Below are 20,198 nucleotides of genomic sequence, written 5' to 3' on the forward strand. Positions count from 1 at the left end.
TAAATGTGGTGGGTGTGGCTCTTTTCTGTTTCCTTATTTAATTTGCTTCTTCTGTGTCTTTGTGCAGGTTACAAAAGTACGATCTCTTGCAACCCTTAGGATAGAAACTTATTCAGGAACAGCAGAAGAACCGGAGGTCTATCCAGGCCTGCCTCTGTGCTTCTGTTATTCGGGAAAGTTTACAATCCTTTAAACACACAAGAGGTGCAAAGTATATGTCAACTTTCTTGATGGAGAGCAACTCATGCTTTGGAGATCTCTTGGTTCAGTTCTCGTAACTGGGTTTTTTCCTAAGCGTTGGATCGGGGGCATGTTTCCCCCCCAAAATATGGCTGTGACTATTTCCTCAAAGGCCGGAGAATCAGAACCTTTGTTTACTATGCAGCTACAATGGAAATCAATATAGCAGATGGCAAGCTGTTCTTTAAAAGTGGGATCTTTTAAATATTCTCTGCATGAACCCTGGCAGAATCAGAAATGTAAAAGTAACTGCTGTTTCTCTTGCCTTTACATTATTCATTTTTACACATTTTATATTAAGCCTTGATGGCATAAAAAAAAATCAACATGATTTGTCACAGGCAAGTGAATCTTTTCAGAGTTTTCCTCTTAAGGTGCTACAGCCGATTGATTCCCCTCCTCACTATCGCTCAAATGGGCATTATATGCATATAATGCAAATTGTCTCTACCTATGTGCTTGAATAAATGCATCTTTGATGCTCGTGTGCCTGCTTGGTGACTTTAATTCTTCCTTATCTGTAGCTGTTGTGCCAGGAGTGGGAAACCTACAGCCCTTCAGATGTTGTACCCCAACTCCCACCAGTCCTAGCCAGGGATGTGGGGTTCGTTCATCAACATTGAGAGGGCCCCATGTGACCCATTCCTGTTACGCAGTTGCTGGAAACCTTGCTGTGTATAATTGTCCGAACCTCAGCAAGCGACAAGAGGCAAGGAGATGACTCAGCTTGTAACATTCACTTTTGGCCTCTGCTTGTGAATGGTCTGCCCCTACGCGAAGGAGTACAATTACATGAGAGCCAGAGCGGTGCAGCAGCGTACAGATTGAAATGGCTTTTTGAGCAGAAATCTCTGGCCTGCCAATCTCTCCAGGTAGTGAATCATTTGTCTTCAGCTTTGTTTCCTCCAATATGAATACCTCGGCATCCTTCAGGCAAGCCTGAGGCACAACCACAGTTCTAGAATATATTCCAGCCACACAAAAACACTCTGTGTGTGTGTTTTTGTTTGTGTGTGTGTGTGTTAAGGAGCAAGGCTGCAGAGGATGTAGGTAGAATCCTGAAGCCACTGGGGCTCAGATTCCTCACCCCTGCTGAAGAAAAGGCATAGCTTGCTCCAAGGTCACACAATGAGTCCATGATATAGTGTACTTCATATATGTCAGCAGCACAGAGGAACGAAAAGGTGATCTCTCTAGCCTAAGGTGCTCATATAGGATCTCCTACTGCATGGTTCACCTCTCATTTGAAATGCCAGGCTACACTTTTTGCTACTAAAGAAGGGGTGGGGTGGGGCGAGGCTGAGTGAAAGTGTCAAAGAATTTGACCTTAAAATGATCCAGATTTCTACTAATATCATGCAAAGTGTTCAAAATCCTTTTAGCTCTGCGGAATTTCTCTGAGACAACTCAAGCAAATAGTTCTTATGATTTCATGCTGTTCTGGAGAGAGCATCAGTATGAAATAAGGAGAGTCTAACCATGAAGGGAGGGGGAACCTAACAATTTTTTATATTTTTGTAGAGTCCATATACATGCTTTGCATTTTTTATTTTTGTCCAAGAATAGAATCCATGTACATGCTTTATTTATTTTTGTAATGCCCATGTACTGCTTTATTTGATGTGAATAGCCACAGCTTAAGAACAGCCAGTGAAGAGTACACAATTGCTGCACCAAACTTTTCATAGACATGTTTGATCCTCTTTTTTTTTACAGATATGAGTTTCCAAATAGACAAGATCCCACCAGTTCAAATTGAAGGGAATATGCAGGGACGACAATGACGATGACCCCCACCCAACCCCCCCCCTTAAGAACACTTGTAACTAAAACATCTCATCACCACCAGAAGCAATTCCTTACATTTAGCTCCAGGATAATTGCAAAATGCCCATCCAACTAGGAATACAAGTAGATGGAAAGAAAATTCAAACTACTGCTATACCAAATAATTAAGTATTTTAAAGCTGTACAAGTACAAAACTTCAGTAAGTTTGAAGGCTATTATTTTGTAATCCTGGGGAACTTTGTTGGGCTTTCTTCTAAACATTATTTCCCCCCCACAGGCACACAACATGTACATTCCTAAGGTCACAAAATGTTCTCCCATAAGCGTACGCTATAGCCAATGCCCCAAATCTGAATACTGTTGCTAATTGTGAAGGAATTCTGATAAATATCACATGCCTCTGAAAGTCCAGTAAATGTTGGTAAACATCCAAAGGTCTCGAGTTAGCAACACCTCAGTAGTGCAATTCCATAATTTTGAACGACAATGTTTCAAGTCTAATTAAAGCTCTATTATCAAGCAAAGTTTCGTTTAGAACTGATGAATGCAGATCAATCTGCACTCAGAATAAGGTGTGTGTGTGTGTGTGTGTGTGTGTGTGTGTGTGTGTGATCTCGTGAACATTTCTGTCATTTACAAAGCATGAAAAATGCAAATCACTTTTTGGATTTTAACCCTTTTAAGATGTATGGCCAAAAAGGTTTGTTTTAAAACCATCTATTAAAATACGTACTTCCTTTCTGCTCTTCCCCCAATTTTAAAACAGAAGATCAAGTTCTCCTATTATTCTCCCTCAAAATGTTATGATCAATAAATTTCCCAAATAAATATACGCAATATATAAAAATAAATACTCCCACAAGCTATTTTTAAAATACAGATGAACAATCCGATTAACATACTGGATAGTTACCATTCCAATACTACTAAGAAATATCCACTCAGATTTATCCAGATATTTTCAAAAACTTAAACTGTATCTTCTCTAGGAAGATGTCGGGTTCAGAGGCCACAGCAGTGGTTGGCTTGGGGAAAAGCAGCGAATACTCTATTTGAGATGCAAAGGGGCAGAAAGATCTCCCAAGAGAGGATGGATGCGGGGCAAAAAGAAAGTCAAATCCTTACAGGAAGCAGGCACTAAGAGGCAGGAAAAAAGAATGTGGAAAGACTGAAAAGGAAAACAGAGGAATGAAAACTCTTGAGAGTAATAAAAACAGCAAAAGCCATAAAGACAGAGAAACGGCAGGAGGTGAAAGAAATGGTAGGAAGGGGGAAATTTAAATAAAAGGCAGAATAAAGGCACACAAGGAATGAGTCCTTAATCACGTTCCATTTTAATTTACACTTAAAATGCAATATAACACATACAACCTTTGCGTTGTCTCTCAGAAAAGACTTGGGAAGGATTTAAACCTGCTGACTCACCAGGAGGTGTAATCATGGATGCTGCAGAAATTGCTACAGTCTCCAAAGATGCCACAAACCCCCTTATTTTGAAAATTCACATAGTATATATTCTTATTTCTTCTGGGGGGAAAAACTACTACTGTCTTTTAGACTGGGAGAGGACAGCAGGACTGGAAAGTGAAGAGCTCCACTTTCAGAAACGAAGCCCATGGACCTGTTCATAGTGTCAGAATTTGCTAAACACGCACACGCAAAACCTAACGGAGTTAAACTCTTGTAACTTTGGAGTCATATTAGAAGGTAAAAAAAAAAAAAAAAAGCCAGAAGTTCCAAACATATTAATGAGATGCATGCACAAAATGGCAAGGAGTTTAACCTTGCCATCATAGGTAGATCTAAAAGGGGCTTCTATGTGGTTGAGCACGATATAAGTACACTGTATAATTACATACATGCACACATATGATTTTCCCAAAAATCCAAAACCCTGAAATGTTTCCAGGTAAATTTTCCATCCCTTCTGTTAAGTACTTCCAAACAATAGTGATGATAATAATGGCATAAAACTCAGCTCAAATTTCAAAGTTGGACTGAGTGTACCAATGTCTGTATGTTGCAATAAATTAAAACAAAGCAGGTATTTGACCTCCTAAGATCATATATCACATATTTTAACTTCACAGTTATAACACCCTCTACACATGGGTACTCTGCTTGCTTTCCAGTTCCATCCCCATCCCCTGAAGACACCTTCCCCAAAGAACAAAATGCCTCTGCCAATTTTGTCCCTTCCCCCATATATGAGTAGACATGCTTTTTCACTTACACTTGGTGTGCAAATTTGGATCCAACCCAAAAGTTGCATCAATAAATCGGCATAAAACAGATCTGACACCTTCCTAGCATTTCCCTTTTCCTTGTCGTCCTACAGTTGCTGCAAACTATTACCATATATATTCTACAGAAAGCCATCCCAGGAGGAGGGAGGTGGCAGCAGCGGGTCCCGAGTTTTGGAACGTCAAAGGAGAAAGAGAGCAACTTAGAAGAGCCAAGGTTCATAGGAGGTGGTGTGCAGAAAGAAATGTGGTTAAAATGCAAAGCAGCCATGCTGCTGCCTGCTGGCAAGAGCTGCCCAATGACGCCAGTTCTTTTGGTGTGTGCAAAACAACATGCTGCTCCCTGGAGAAGCAGATAAGCAGTTTCTGAATCCAGAAAAGCTTGCTACCGGTCATAGTCAAATCAATGGAGACAGTTAAGTATCCGCTTCAGAGATGGCACAGCTGTGGATATACCTGGCCAACCATTTGCTTTCAGGGAAAGGACATACGGAGGACAGGAGCTTTGAGTCCTTCAAAGCCTGGGAGCTCCTTGTAAGGTAAAAAAGCACACATGCAAAGTTCTTGCAGCAGAAAACAGTGCGTTTTTGTTTTTTACATCAGCTTTTAATGGAGCCCAAGGCAGGCCACAATAACAAAAGACCAGATATCAACACTGAAGGAAGATGCTGAAACAGAGCTTCCAGGAGTTCTGGGATCTTTAGCCCAGCAAAAGTCACAAGCTGCATCACACATTCACGGAAGACGCTCACTTCACATTGTAGTATACAGTGCAGGATCAGGCTCCACGACGCAGTCAGACATAAACATGTAAAATACGGTAAGCCGGCCAACAATAAATACGAAATGGCGCCATTCCAGAAGACAGGAGTTCTGCATTCTGCAGACACTGGGTCAGGAATCCACCGATACTTCAGAAGGAATATAGAAAGTCAATACAAGTTCAAGGTTACAGTATAAGCTATGAACAAATTGCATGTGGAAACTGTCCACCGGAAGCCGACTGCGATGAACAAGACCTGCTTTGATGCAAACCACATTCGTTTAATGGAGGGCTTACGCAGGAAGAGGTATGCAGCGTACAACCCTCTCCATTTAAAACACATTCCGTATAGACAAGAAACAGTGAAGCCGAGAAGAAAGAAAACAGACAGGGCAAGAAGTTCTCCCCAAGGGGAGACGGAGGGAGTGTTAAGACAGTACCCAGAGGAGGGCAGCTGAATTGACAGAACTGAGATCCTGTCTCACTAGTCAACAGTGAAAGCTGTGTAGAAGAACAGTTCCTGAATTAAAGTAGCTGAACATGGTTCAGATTATTGGATACATCTATAAGCACAATGCTTTGCAGGAGCATTTACTGTATACCAAAATCCTACTTCTCGCAACACACGGTGTTGCACGAGTAGTGAAAAATGTTTTCCTATTCAAAAGGTGCTTGGATATTCTTTTCAGGCAGCATTTTATCATTATTTTTTTATATATGATCTCATTCAACGTGGTTTAAGAGAAGAAGGAGAAGACAAAGAAGAAGAAGAAGAAGAAGAAGAAGAAGAAGAAGAAGAAGAAGAAGAAGAAGAAGAAGAAGAAGAGGAGGTATATTTAAATAGGTGGGTGGGGGAGAGAGAATATTGTTTACAATAAGAACCCAACTAATTGCCTATATGACTGTTTAGGATTTGAAATCTACAGGGGTTTTTCTCTCTCATTTAAATAAGGAATAAAATGTTGCCCAAAGTCTAAAATTATCTTTACACATTTGTGCGTGGTTTTTCCTTTTCCTTTTTTTTTTAAAGTTAGATCTATAAATCAAAATAATTATCATAGTTAAAGATACAATTTGTATCAACAGTAAAAGGTAACTTTCTGGTTCTACAGGGTCTTCAAGTTGCAGCTGTGCACCTGGTTTATCAGAAATAAGATGATAAACTAGAGCAGCCTTTGCAAAGATGGCGCCTTCCAGATGTTTTGGACGGGCTGGCTGGGGCTGGAAGTACAAAACATCTGGAAGGAGCCAGGTTGCTGAAGGCTCAACTAGGGAAACATCACATTAGGTCACTCTGCAGGGAATCCTAGTGTGTAAGATTACGCCCACTATGTATAAGTTACTGCCTGCAAGATCTAGTACTATTCTATCTATGCAAGATTACATTTTAGAAGAGCTAGCAGAACCCACGACTTAAAAACCAGAAATCTCCCTTACTAATACTAGAAGAGACGGTTCTGTCTGCTTCTAAATCTATGTTGTTTGCAGAAAGAGCCATGCCTGCACAATACAGCAGGCCAGACAAACTAACTTTGAGAACATCTACAGTATTTTACAAAAAGGATGGACTGTTCTCAGTTACAATGCTATATTATACTATAGTGCAGTTTATAAAAAATGTTGCATATCGTCAACACAACATAAAACCTTCTCAGGCCAGCCTTGATAAATAGCATGAAAAATACACAGTATCTTATATACAAAAAAAAAAAAAAAAAATTGCATTGAGAACAATTAGTTTCATTTAAAAACAGGTATGAAAAAAACCCACACATTTTGTCCAGTATACCTGCGTATTAATTAGAGGAGCAAGACACACGACAAAAACAAATCTCAGTTTCTGACTCATGAAAGTGTGGATAAGTGGCCTAAACTGATATATTGGTAGCCTAATTCTAGACAGTGTGAGTTGGATGAGCGCAACATCTTCAAAATCTGCATCTAAGGCTTTTGCCTTCTACATTATAAATTAATCATGGCAGATTTCTCCATCAGTGATTGCTTTTGCGTGCACCAAAAATTAACAGTGATAAACAAATAATGTCACCTTAAAACCAAAAACCAACAAAAAAGTGCCATACTATAAAGTACTAATAATACACTGTTACCCATTTCAACATTAAAACTGGTAACTCAAAACATTGTTTAAAAAAATAGTCAGTGCTGTAAAAGACCTTTGTTTTCTATAAATAAAATGATTATAGCAAAAAGATCACACAATAAAATAACTTAATTGCAATTTTTAAAAAGTTCATAATAAGCTTAGCTTGGGGGAAAAACCATTTGCTGGGTGCGTAAAATCCTCTTTAGTTTTCTGCAGCTTTTTTTTTTAAAGAAAACTTTTTTTGCACTCTGAAGGACAAAAACACCCATTAATTTAATAAACACGTAACAACGTTATAAAAAGTGCTGCATAAAAAACCCCCCAATGCACCAAAGAAACGTATTAAGAGACCACAGATATAATAATATATTAAACTGGAAAGATTCTTATCCAGTCATGAAATATTCTTCAAAAATAAAAAATAAAACCCAAGTGAGAATTTAAATTAAAACCTGTCATTTCCAATGCACGGGGTTGCACATACAGATTCCATGGCACAGTTATTTCACATAAATGGATTACTATATAACCTCCTTGCTGAGAAGGAGATCACACATGCTATTGTAGCAAACCTCCCTCAGCGTTACAGCTGAAACGGAACTATTAAGACACCGCAAAGATGCATCATCCTCATGTCCTCAATAACCGAGCTGAGATTTCTCCACCAAAATGGCGGCAGCGAGCTGCTGAGCGTCCGTCATGTGAGGGTTCCTTTTCATGACGATCCTCACAAGATCGGGAGGGAAAATGTTGCACAGGTTGATGTAGACCTTCTCTCGGTTATCCTGGTACCGTGGCGGGTCCGGGGGGATCCCGCAATAAGGGATCCGCCAAGGCTGATCCTGCTGCTCAGGCAAACTTTGGAAGGCAAACTGCTCATAACACGGCTGGCTGGGGTTGGTGGGCAAGGAGTAAGTTTGGCGGTAGCCGTACGCGTCAACCCCGTAGGCTTGCCTGTCCCAGCTGCCGAGTCCGTCCTGGCCGGAGTACGTTTTCCGTTGCCTCAGCGGGGAATTATCGTACAGACGCGAGTCCGATATGCTGTCTACTCGGGTGGACACGAGGGCTCTCCCCAGGTGCCTGCCCTTGGAGCGGGGCGAGCTCTGGGGAGCCGGGTAATCGCCAGGGCAACTGGACCGAGCGCCGACGGCAGGATGCTGGAGGTGGACCGCCATGTAGGGAAGCGGAGATTTGTGGTGGTGCTTTGGTTCTTCGTGACTGTAGCTCTGCACCCTGGTCAGCGTCTCGTGGTAGCCCTGCAGGAAGGGCTGCGAGCTCAGGTGGCCGTGGGGGTGCATGTGCTGGCACTTCAAATTCTCTTCCAGCTGGGGGTCGGGAGAGCTGACGTAGGACCGGTCGCTGTAGCCCATGTAGGAATCACTACTGCCGCAGCTGGTGCTCCCTTCGCTGCTGCAGTCAGAAGCTACTGAGCTAATCCTGTAGTCGGTGTCCAAAGAGAAACGCCTTTCGGGACTTCGCGGGCCAGAGATGCTTAGGTTGGAGTATGCGTTCAGCATGGAGTAGTAGCCGGCGTCCACAGGGGAGTCACATTTGGGATACTGCTCGTAAGGCATTGGCGTTCCGTGGTTTTTGGTTGCCATCAACACTGGAGGATACGCCCCCTGCGCTCTTTGATCCTGAGGTGAGAAATGAACTCCGGAGGGAAGGCCGTTGCTCAAAGGTGCAGTACTTTGGGGTTTTGCAGCAGCAGAGTTCGGGATACTAACTAGGGAAGGTACAGACCTGGTTTCCAACTTGTTTTTGGTGGGAAGCTTTTCCTCCAAGTCTTGGTACACCTGAGTCCTTATGCTAGGATCCGACTGCCTCTTTGGAGTGGCTCGCTTGAGATCCGAAGTGCTATCTATCTTAGTGCTGCAAGGGACGCTGTTGCTCTTCACCAGACCTCCTTCGCTAGCAGCTTTGGCAGCTGTGCTCCTGGACATGGCGCGAAGCTCATCCGCTACTGACCTCTGAGGCTGATTTCCTCTTTCCGGGTGGTAGTATTTGCATTTGTGTCCATAAGTGCATTTCTTCCCTGCAAATTTGTCGTTTGAAGGGGGGGGGGAGAGAAAGAGATAATGTGATTCTACACCGGCATGAAGACAAAAGGGGATGAAAATAACACTGAATCACAGGTCAAGGATGCTTTCAGGATAGTTAAACGTTCTGCAGTTAGATAAGATGTGGTATCAGTAATACCAGCTGAACACAGTGTGTGTGTGTGTGTTTATACACACATGTACACAATTTTGCAGCAGCACAATAAAGCACATGCTGGTCTGTTTGCTGTTTATTATTCTGATTTCTAACTATGTAGCCACTATATTGCTGGCTACTATTATTCCCATTTTCAAAATGAGGAACTCATGCTGTCTTGATAAGGCAGGGATTTAAATTTAGGTCTGGGGAACATTATACGCTCATGATCACAATTGTTTTGTGAACCACAGTTCCAGAAATATGCATTCCAACTCTGGGAATGACTTTCAGCAAAGCCAACAGGACAAGAACCTATTATTGAAAGGAAGTTGTAACAAAATTCCGCAGCAACGTTTTACAAAGACACGTTTTACACAGACCCAAACAAGCAATCGGGCCTTGTTTCTTAAAATATAATTAGTGTTTAGTAAGGAAAAAAAGGTTACCATATGGACATGGTTGCTTCTTATGTTCTGGTACAATAGGTTTCTTCCTCAGAAAATTATCCAGGCTTGGGCCATGGCGGCCAAGGGGGTCATCAGGAGGCATAAATCTATCAAGATATATACATATCTAATAATTAAATGAACAAGGCATCCAGTAACTCACATTCTCGGTCTTAACATCTTGAAAAAATTACCTCTTTCTATTTCTAAATAGGATATTAAGTATTCCCATATTATTTCAGATGCATTCCATATATTGTTTTGGAAAACAAAACAGCCTTGTAAACTAGAGCTGCAAACCTAACTCAATTTACCCGGGAGTAAGCCACACTGAACTCAATAGGACTTATTTCTGGATAGACATGATTAAGACTATGTTCTAAGACTGAAACTCTAGCCTCCCTCAATTAATTCACAAAGCCAGGCTACTCTAGCTGCTAGTGTCATAGCATTACATATTTCCCCCTTAAACTCAGTTCCAGCTTGTGGATCTCTACGCAGAAGACTTTTCAAACCAAATGTCAAGGTTAGCAGTTTACTTAAAACCTAACCAGTCAGCACTATTTAGAAATCTTTAAAACGGAGGAAGCAGTACTTGAGTCGAATGTCATAGCAATCTACATTCATGAAACCTCAGAAGGAGAAAAGGTCTCATCAGTTCGAGAAATTGTTTTCCAAGACAGCCTTTGCTAACTTGGTACGGTCCACATTTTTTGTTCTGGAGGGCGAGGCTGGCAAAGGGTGTTCTAAGACATTGATCCTATCTTTGTTTTTAGAAGCAGCCATGAACATAGAGTCATACAACTAACCTTTACACTGTAGACCCATTGAAATTAATGGACCTAGTGTAGTTACGTTCATTAATTTCAATGGGTCTGTTCTAAGCACGTAATCATTGAATACGCGCATGCAACTATTTGCCAGGGGGGAAAAGGCTGCTTTGGTTCATGTACTGAAAGACCACTTGCTCATACCACAGTAAAGAAGTGATTTGGCTTGGAATAGGTGAAGAAAGATTAGAGCTGTAACTCTATATGCAGCTACAAGAATTTTCAGTGGGGCAGGGGTCTCATAAATGCTCTGCATGAAAGGAGAGCAGGCTGCATTTTTATTATTGCAAAAAGCTGACCACCACCGAAGCACAAGATCCATTAAGCTTATTGCATGTGCAGAAATGTTACCAGGTGTGCATGCATGCCTATAAAATCCAGTATATGCTCCAAGTCCTGCAGCCAATTATTTTCCAGCAAGATTTTTTTTTTTAATAAAAAAACTACAACTTACTTGTCATTGACAAATGAATACATCAGCAGCCGTTCATCAATGAACTTCTTCCATTCTGGCTTTTCATTTGCAAGATCCCTGTAGTTATCGTTTGACACAATTATGCCATCCGACTCAAAGGCCAACTTCACTATGAACCGGTCGTCATAGCACACCACCCTTCTCCCCTGAACACGGCGGGATGGGGTGAACACCAAAATTTTCTCTTTCTCTAATTTACGCAGGATTTCTTGGTCTAGATATAGTAAAGGTGGGAAAGCAGAGCACTGAGGTCAATGCTTAATTCGGCCTACAACTGAGCTCTGTTACAAGAGAGCAGATGTTCAGAGAAGAATGACTTAACAAAAGCACTTCTGAGTCTGCTGGAAGAAGATGACTAATATTCAGCAACACATGAAAAATATATAAACATAAATTACATTTGCCAGGATCTACAGTCATGCTTACATGAGCAAGGAATACTGAAGTTAATTCTAGTAACACATATTAAACAGGGGTTCTTGATTTCAAAGATACTTAACAGAAGAACAGAAAAAAGTTTCCCATTTAAAATATAATTAAGCACATCTTCCCAGAAAAATGCATGCTAAAGAACAACCTTTTGCTCACTTTGTGTATACTGAGTGTTAAAGGGAGGAGTCTAAAATTTATTGGCATTATGTGCATACCCTTTTCCAAGGATTTATGATTCATAATCATGATTTAGTAAAACTCAAATACAAGAAACAGAATAGAATCCTAGGACTAGAATATAAGGCTTTTCATTAAAACTTTGCAAGCAAACTGAAAATCAGATGTCCTAACTCTGAAAAATGTTCAAAAAGGCCTTACATAATTAACATGCAGCTTTTGAGAGGCTCTACAATCCTGCACAGACTCATTCATATGAATTTTTCTCTGTACAAGCAATATGTTACAACCATAAGGAGAATGAATTATTGGCCACTTTACATGTTCATTTATTAGTCTCGCAGTACTTTAGCGGGGAGGCAAATCGCAGGATCAGAAGCAAGGTAGTGATATTATTTCATATGGTGTCTGGATTATAACTCACTGCTCTATGGCAAAATGTATGAGGCCAGCCTGATGTGTATTCCGTGCAAAATACTGTGCACTCTGGAGTCCCATAGCGTTGCACTCAACTTTTACTCAGAGCAGACTCACTGAAATAAATGGATAGTCTACTGTGAGTAAAAGTTGGTTGACTAGCAACCCTTTCCAAATCAAGCTGTTGAAGGCAGAGCAAAGTATACCTGTGATGAGAGCATCCGGCCGGGACTGTTCCTTCCTCCATGCTGGCACAAACACCGTGACATCTTTGTGGCCTCTTTCCAAAAACCAGTCCACCGCCAGTTTGATCCCCCGACAAGAGAATACTTCTTTGTTTCCATGGCTGAAATAAACATCCCCAAAATCACCGTCCTCCTGTATTACAACCTTCACTTTTTCCATATGAATATGAATGGAATATACCAAATACACTGGATTGTTACATTTGTTTTATTAATTTACAAATTGCCTTTTGTTTAAGTCCCAAGGTGATTTGCAGTCATACAAAAATACCAGCTTAAAATAGGTTTAAGAAATGTATAAATAACCACCCAAGACACAGAACGTCCAGATGGAAGAGCCTGATGAAACAAAAATGTATCCAGTTGCTTCTGGAAACTATAAAAAGTGGCTGCATTTTGTATCTGTTTGAAGAAAGCAGGGGCAGCCACAATGCAGGTCCTGCTCCAAGATGCCATGGGGAACTCCCCTGCTGAAAGCAGTGACCTCTTGGATACTTAAAGGATAACGTGGGTCTCTCAAGTAACCCGGCCACAAGCTGTATCGAACCTGTACAAGACAGCTGAATGGCTCTTGTCAAACCAAAGTGAACAGCAAGTAGTGTACATACTGCACAGCCAATAATATTAACCCGTAACAACTGACCTTTTCATTTCAAAGTACCTGGAAAATGTGTCTCCCCCAAAAGCAGTGCAATTATCTAATAAAGACTATGCTACTTATACAATAGATACTACAGCTCTGAATGTCAGCATATGCAGAGCCCAAGTCACCTCGACTACCCACAAATATCTGAAAACGGGACACATTTACCTCTCACGTTAAACCAGAAACATGAAGCCTATTTCACACCAGCTGGTAACAACTCAAAAAGGGAGCAAACCAAGCCACACGCGCGCGACAATGCACATGAGTTTGGGAGTTCCTCTCACACACAGCCGCATCGAATTGGAATTAAAACAGAAAGCAGGGAGTCTGGTGGCAGGCAGGAACATACATATGCTTACAGAACAAACTATATTTATTAGAATCCAACAAAATTTATTTTGACCTTACGTCCTCAATATTCAAATCTGAAAAGATGACATCTGAGTGTTGCACAAAGTTACATTTACCTCACGGTACATCCATAGCTTTTGTGAACTGCAGCCAAGACCTGCAATTCCCAAGGTGACGTGGTCGGTGGCAACTCTCACAGAAAGGGCAGAAGTGCTGTGTAGCTGCAAACCCCTGCCAAGGTTTTATCAGGATATTCCTCTATGATCACATACTGTATTTTTTGCTCTATAAGACTCACTTTTTCCCTCCTAAAAAGTAAGGGGAAATGTGTGTGCGTCTTATGGAGCGAATGCAGGCTGCACACCTATCCCAGAAGCCAGAACAGCAAGAGGGATTGCTGCTTTCACTGCACAGCGATCCCTCTAGCTGTTCTGGCTTCTGAGATTCAGAATATTTTTTTCTTGTTTTCCTCCTCCAAAAATTAGGTGCGTCTTGTGGTCTGGTGCGTCTTATAGAGCGAAAAATGCGGTATTTCAATATGGCTAAAATCTGGTTTGGATACTTCCAAGCGACTATGCAAGTTTGTCCTAATAAAACCTGGGGTACAGCTATATTAGAGCTATTTATAAGTGGGTTATGGGTTGCCCGACTGAAAACTTGGGAGAATATTGTGCCCTTGGGGAAAAATGTCTTGCTAGTACGAAAGAGAGCCAGTGCAGTGTAGTGGTTAGAGTGTTGGACTAGGACCTGCCAAACCAGGGTTTGAATCCTCACTTGGCCACCAAGCTCACAGGGTGACCTTGGGCCAGTCGCTGCCTCTCAGCCTAGCCTACCTCATAGGGCTGATGCGAAGATAAAAACAGGGAGGAGAACAATGTGTATCACCTTGAGCTCCTTGGAGGAAAGATGGGGTAGAAATGTGATTAATAGTAAATAAATGAATACTAACATCTTGGTGGCCTCTTTTCCAGGGCCAGCTCACCTGCAGTTTCTTATCCCAGCAGGATAATTCCTCATTTCCAGGGACGAAATATTTACAAGCGTCTTTCCGTGACCCGGCTGCCATCTTTCATCTCCCTCAAGGAAGAGTGTGGCTTCTCCCTCAGCACCAGAAGTCAAGGAGCAGGCCTTAACAAGTTAAGAGAAAGGGCTGCAGCTCCACATTGAATGAGGAAAGGCCCAGGTTCAGTGGCTCCAGACAGGGCTTGGAGACTGAAATATACTCGGAGTTGAGAGTTCTGAATCCTATTGGTCTAGGACCAATCAGACTGCTGCATTTTGGATCCTATTCAACTCAGTACATAGCAGAGACTCTTGTCTGAAAGCCTGCAGAACCATTGCCAGCCACTATTGAGCTAGATGCAGAAATAGTCCCTGGGTTACCACAAAAATGGTAGAGGTGGCATTATATGCACTTTTGTCTTTGGACAGCTCAAAGAGCAAATAATGGAATATATACTACCTGTGCATGTTTCTGAGAGAAGACTCGCATACCTCAGAACAGCTCCTCTTTGAAGCAGGTGTGCACTTCACAACTCCAATATTTCATATACTTCTTCAGAAACAACCATGCTTACCAGAAGCACACTTCTATCCTCAGAAAGTGAACGTGAGGAGCATCCTTGTGAACAGTGGTGCTTAGGGATTTGAGCGTTTTGGAAAAACAGCAGGATGTAATACACAGAATTCCTTGTTAAGACAACATTCAGCCAGTATATGGAAGGCAATCTTACTCGGCTACGAGTGATCGCCAAAGAAGAGGAGGAGGAGGAGGAGGCATAAGTGCTCTGTTCCCTTACAAAGTATTTACTCAAGCTTCAGTTAATTTCTTCTTTCTAGTTTAATGACACATCAGTTTAAATGATCTCACTTTCATATCATCAAATCTTAGTCCAGGAACACCCTGTTGAATTTCATATTGGTATTTTCTGACTAGCACTTTCTCCTTAATGCATAACTGTTGAAGTCACTTTCCAGTCCACGCATAAAATTCTGAAGTCGGGAAGAGCGGTGGGATTGAGTTCCTTGATGTGGGGGCCACACATCATTAGAAAAAGTCAGACGTATATAAAAAGTTATTTATCAAGACAACACCAACAATACATTCCCAAAAGCAACCATGCTTTAAGTTTGGAAACATCTTTAATGTATACAGAACAGGGATGTTGTTTTACTCCCTTTGTAAGTTTATTCATTTCAACCAAGGTATCAGAAAAGAGAACTCAGCAAGCCAATCACTAATAACTGCTAGCAGGATATCTCAAATGCTATTCATGCTACCCTGGCTCTTCAAAAGGAAACTTCCCATTGAAATTATGGGTCCAGAAAAAAGCTGGGATGTGTGCTAACTTTAAAGCACCCGGCCAAAGTAGTTAGAAAGGTACAGCTTAAACTCCTAAAAGATCTGTTCTGAAATGCAGTCTATGATCATCCCAATATGTGCTAATATATGTCTACTTTATATTGACCATAAAGTTCTCATTTGGGAGGAGTTCAAGCAATCAAGATCAGCTATGCAAGACTTCGGCAAACTCCAAAGAATAAGGGACCAAACTGGCTTTTTTATCATTTGAAGCGGAAGTTTTATTTTCAAGGAATCATCAGATAGTTCTGTGATGGACTACATGGAGCAACTATATCATTTCACACCAGAGAAGCCTACCAGTTACTCTATTCCCATTGGCAAACACCAATAATTTATTACTAAGAAACTTTATTCAGATCCACTATTTTTGGGATTTTCACTTTGCTGTGCATTTTCTTTTGGGTTTTATAGTTGCTTCAGGTTTAAAGGTGCTGATTTGATTTATATGGTAATTATAAAGGGTGTTATTCCACTTTACTCAGGGTACACCCATTGAAATTAATGTACCTAACTTAGTCACGTTCATTAATTTCAATGGGTTTACTCTTGAGTAAAACTTAAGTTAAGACTACCACCTGAATTGATTCTAAACCCTTCTTAAAAATGCTTCATTGTAATGCCTATGGAACCAAAACTATTCCTCCAGAAAACATAGGGCATAACCCAAACCAAAGGGTTTGAAAGGAATGCACTATTCCTGTAAAGGCTGCATAGTGAGTTTTGGTCCTACGTTTCCTTTTTAAAACCCGCTACTTAGTTCTAGCTTTCATAAAGCACAAAACCTAATCTGTTTGATACATTATGATGACTGTAAAACAGTGGTTGTCTAAGGACATGGGGAGCTGCACAGGTGTGGCAGGAAGATTCAAGGACAACCAAAGAAACATTTGAACATTTCAGTGTAGTAAAGGTAAAGGGACCCCTGACCATTAGGTCCAGTCATGGCTGACTCTGGGGTTGCGACACTCATCTCACTTTATTGGCCAAGGGAGCCGGCATACAGCTTCCGGGTCATGTAGCCAGCATGACAAAGCCGCTTCTGGCGAACCAGAGCAGCGCATGGAAACACCGTTCACCTTCCCGCTGGAGTGGTACCTATTTATCTACTTGCACTTTGAAATGCTTTCGAACTGCTAGGCGCCAGGAGCAGGGACCAAGCAACGGGAGCTCACCCCATTGCGGGGACTCGAACCGCCGACCTTCTGATCGGCAAGTCCTAGGCTCTGTGGTTTAACCCACAGCACCACCCGCCTCCCTATTTTAGTGTAGTACTGTATAGTATATTACCAGCATGGTATTTTTTTATTTGCAGACTTTTCAAAATGAGAGCAAAAGCATCAAGCAATACTGAGGACAATCCTAGCTGTGATCCAGAATCGTCTTTCAACAGAGTGCTGGAGAGTATCTTGACTATTCTTCTACAGTTCTCCATGCCATGTTGTTGTGAACAAGGATTTTCAACTCTGACAAATATGAAAGATCAGAAAAGAGAAAGGCTCCTTTGTGTTGATGAGGTGATTTTTTTTGCCTCAAATTAGACCTAATATATATGAGATTACCCGGCAAAAGCAAGCTCACGCCTCTCATTTGAGTTTGTGTGCATACTTAAGGGACACATGTAAGAGGCTTGTTTATAATTTTATTTCTGGAATGAATATTGTAACTGCATTGTTTTATACTTTCTGGATGCCCTATGATCACATTATAAAGCAGTTGTGTTCTATGTTACCAATCAAGCACTGCAAGGAATTGTTTCTTTTTTTGTTTTCCAATGTATTTCTTACGAAATTCATAAGAAATTTCTTATGGATAAGAAATTTGGTGTGGGGCGAGCAAATTGTTATTCTGAAAGCAAGGCTCAGAGGAGCTGGAACTGAAGTCAAGGCTCTTGCAAAAATCACATGAATGATGAGTCACCCTCGTTCTTTGTATCCAGCAAAATGCACAATTACTTTGAATTCATGCAATTAAGTGTCAGTAATCTGCTGCTGTAAAGAGAAAGTATACCTGAACGGTGAGCAGCTTAGCTCTGAAATATATTGCCACTGATTTTATAACTGTGTTTTCTCCATGACTTGTAGCTATGAGATGTTATGGCAAAGTCATGATTATTTGGGCGGGGGGCGGGGAGTTATTCTTTTGGCAGCAATAGGAACAAAAGGTACTTCTCTGTACCCTGAGCTAGGAAAACAAATGTCATGGGGATGTAAAAGTCGATTACTTTAGCCACCAGCAGCTTCTTGGAAATGGGAACATGTCACTTGACATAATTGGATGTACTTTTAAAAACAAGCTTAGCGTGGTTCAGTCCTCCGAAGGCAGCTATAAGGTCAGCTCAACGAAAGCCTGATTCCATTAAAGGCAGTGGGGAGTCTGCAATTACCTTCACTAGGATTTTAAGATCAGTTCTTTATCCTTACTATAGGGCTTACTAAAAAAATAATTTGGTTGTATCAGCTTCAGCATTCCGGCCAAATGTCAACTATATACCGTATTTTTCGTCCCATAGGACGCACCGGCCCATAGGACGCACCTAGTTTTTTTGGGGGGAAATAAAGGAAAAAAATTTTCCCTTTATTTCCTCCCCAAAACCAAGTTGGGGAATCCAAACCAGGTTGGGGAACAGCGGGATGGCGGCGCTGCGCCTCCCCGCTTTCCCCCGAGCATGTGGGGCTGCCCGATGTCTGCCCGAAGCGCGGGGCGCTCTGCTTCAGGGCGCCCTATGCGCCGGGCGACAGGCTGCTATCTGCAGCCTAGGGAGCCCTGCGGGAACTCCCGCGGGCTCCCCAGGCTTGCTGATAGCTTCCTGAAGCCTGGAGAGCGAGAGGGGTCGGTGCGCACCGACCCCTCTCGCTCTCCAAGCTTCAGCGAAAGCCTGCATTCGCCCCATAGGATGCACACAGATTTCTCCTTCATTTTTGGAGGGGGAAAAGTGCGTCCTATAGGGCAAAAAATACGGTAATTACATTCAATTCACATAAAATTGTCCTTTTAGCAGATAAAAGATATTGGGTTATATTCGGGAGTGGTTCTGCATGTTGGAGTACCCAATTTATGCCAATTCTCCTCAACTAGTTAAGCCCCCCGTCCCAAGGCTGCTCTGGGGGCGGGGTGAGGGTAGAATGCCAAACAGCTTTTCCCAACATGCTGCCCTCAGATGTTTTAGCTTACAACTTCCAGTATGGCTGATCATCAGATAAGGGAGATTGCAATTCAGGCATCTGAAAAGGACCAAGTTGGAAAAGGATACTCCAGTACATAGCAGGAGGGTCACAGTGGAGAGTTACAGCAGGTAGGTGGGAGCGGTGGAAACTGGCTGCCCCAACTTGCCAAAGCACTTTCTATCTGGGCAAATCCACCAGTGGATGCCATCCAATATTTCATTAGTGGTTCTTTGAGTCATTCCAATAAAATAAGAGGCAGGCTAGATCAATTTGGTGGTGGGAGGGCGGGGAGTGAAGTTTTCTAGTTATATACAGTACGTAGCTTTTCAGAAAGAGTGTCAATTAACATTCTGCTTCATCTACCAGATCCTGGAATTCCTTAGGGAACTGTGCTTAGGCAAGGTTGCCATGCTACAGGGCGAAGAAACCTGAATTAAGTAACCACAGGTGCTGGGAGGAATGACATATATGAAACCAGGAGTTGGTGTCTGAACGTTTGGATTCTAAAACATGACATGCTTCGGCATAATGTCTAACTCTAACAGTGTATTATGGGACAAAATTACTATGAGAAGTGTTGTAGGCCAAAATACCTGCTTGGGAAGGGTAAAAAGGTAAAGGTATTGGCCGAGGGAGCCGGCCTCTGTCCGCAGACAGCTTCCGGGTCATGTGGCCAGCATGACTAAGCCGCTTCTGGTGAACCAGAGCAGCGCACGGAAACACCGTTTACCTTCCCGCTGGAGCGGTACCTATTTATCTACTTGCACTTTGACATGCTTTCGAACTGCTAGGTTGGCAGGAGCAGGGACCGAGCAACGGGAGCTCACCCCGTTGCAGGGATTCAAACCGCCAACCTTCTGATCGGCAAGTCCTAGGCTGTGTGGTTTAACCCACAGCGCCACCCGTGTCCCTTGGGAAGGGTAGATGGAGATAAATCTCCAAGTTCCCGAAGCTGTCCTGCTTGTGCTAACCTCTTGATGTTCCTTCAGTGTTAGACTTGCAGCTGCTAACCTGACCTCACTGCCTCTTTTCCTTCATCCCTCCCTCGCGACAGAAGACACTCTCAAATCTCTCTTCATCTGAGCTGCAAGAGCAAGCATGGCTCAGGCCATCTCTTCCTTAGTTAGAAGGAACTGGGGATGTTTCCTCTCAACCACATATTTGAGAGTAATAAATGTAGCTTTCCCATTTTACCAAGTCAGAATCTCAGTTTGATTGTCAAGCATGCTCTTCCTGCAGGAACTCTGCACCAAGCTCATCTCTGCTGAGCTCTTAAACGCCAAATAACATCCAAGAAGAATATGGAAACAGT

General features: G+C 42.1%; 1 protein-coding gene across 9 annotated transcripts in view; it reads right to left on the reverse strand.

The window, feature by feature from the left end:
• Nucleotides 1-4,856: 4,856 nt before the first annotated feature.
• Nucleotides 4,857-20,198, reverse strand: part of ZC3H12C (zinc finger CCCH-type containing 12C) — a 49,267-nt gene continuing 33,925 nt past the window's right edge. For all 9 annotated transcript variants that reach the window (XM_083609050.1, XM_083609045.1, XM_083609046.1 and 6 more), the window contains 4 exons: nt 12,322-12,461; nt 11,069-11,303; nt 9,785-9,891; nt 4,857-9,174 (listed from right to left, as the gene is read on the reverse strand). In XM_083609050.1, coding sequence (XP_083465176.1) covers nt 7,778-9,174; nt 9,785-9,891; nt 11,069-11,303; nt 12,322-12,461 — 1,879 coding nt within the window. In that variant the 3' untranslated portion in view covers nt 4,857-7,777. The remainder of the gene's footprint in view (nt 9,175-9,784; nt 9,892-11,068; nt 11,304-12,321; nt 12,462-20,198) is intronic.

The sequence above is a fragment of the Podarcis filfolensis genome, assembly GCF_964270895.1.
Source record: "Podarcis filfolensis genome assembly, chromosome: 4".
NCBI lineage: Eukaryota > Metazoa > Chordata > Lepidosauria > Squamata > Lacertidae > Podarcis > Podarcis filfolensis.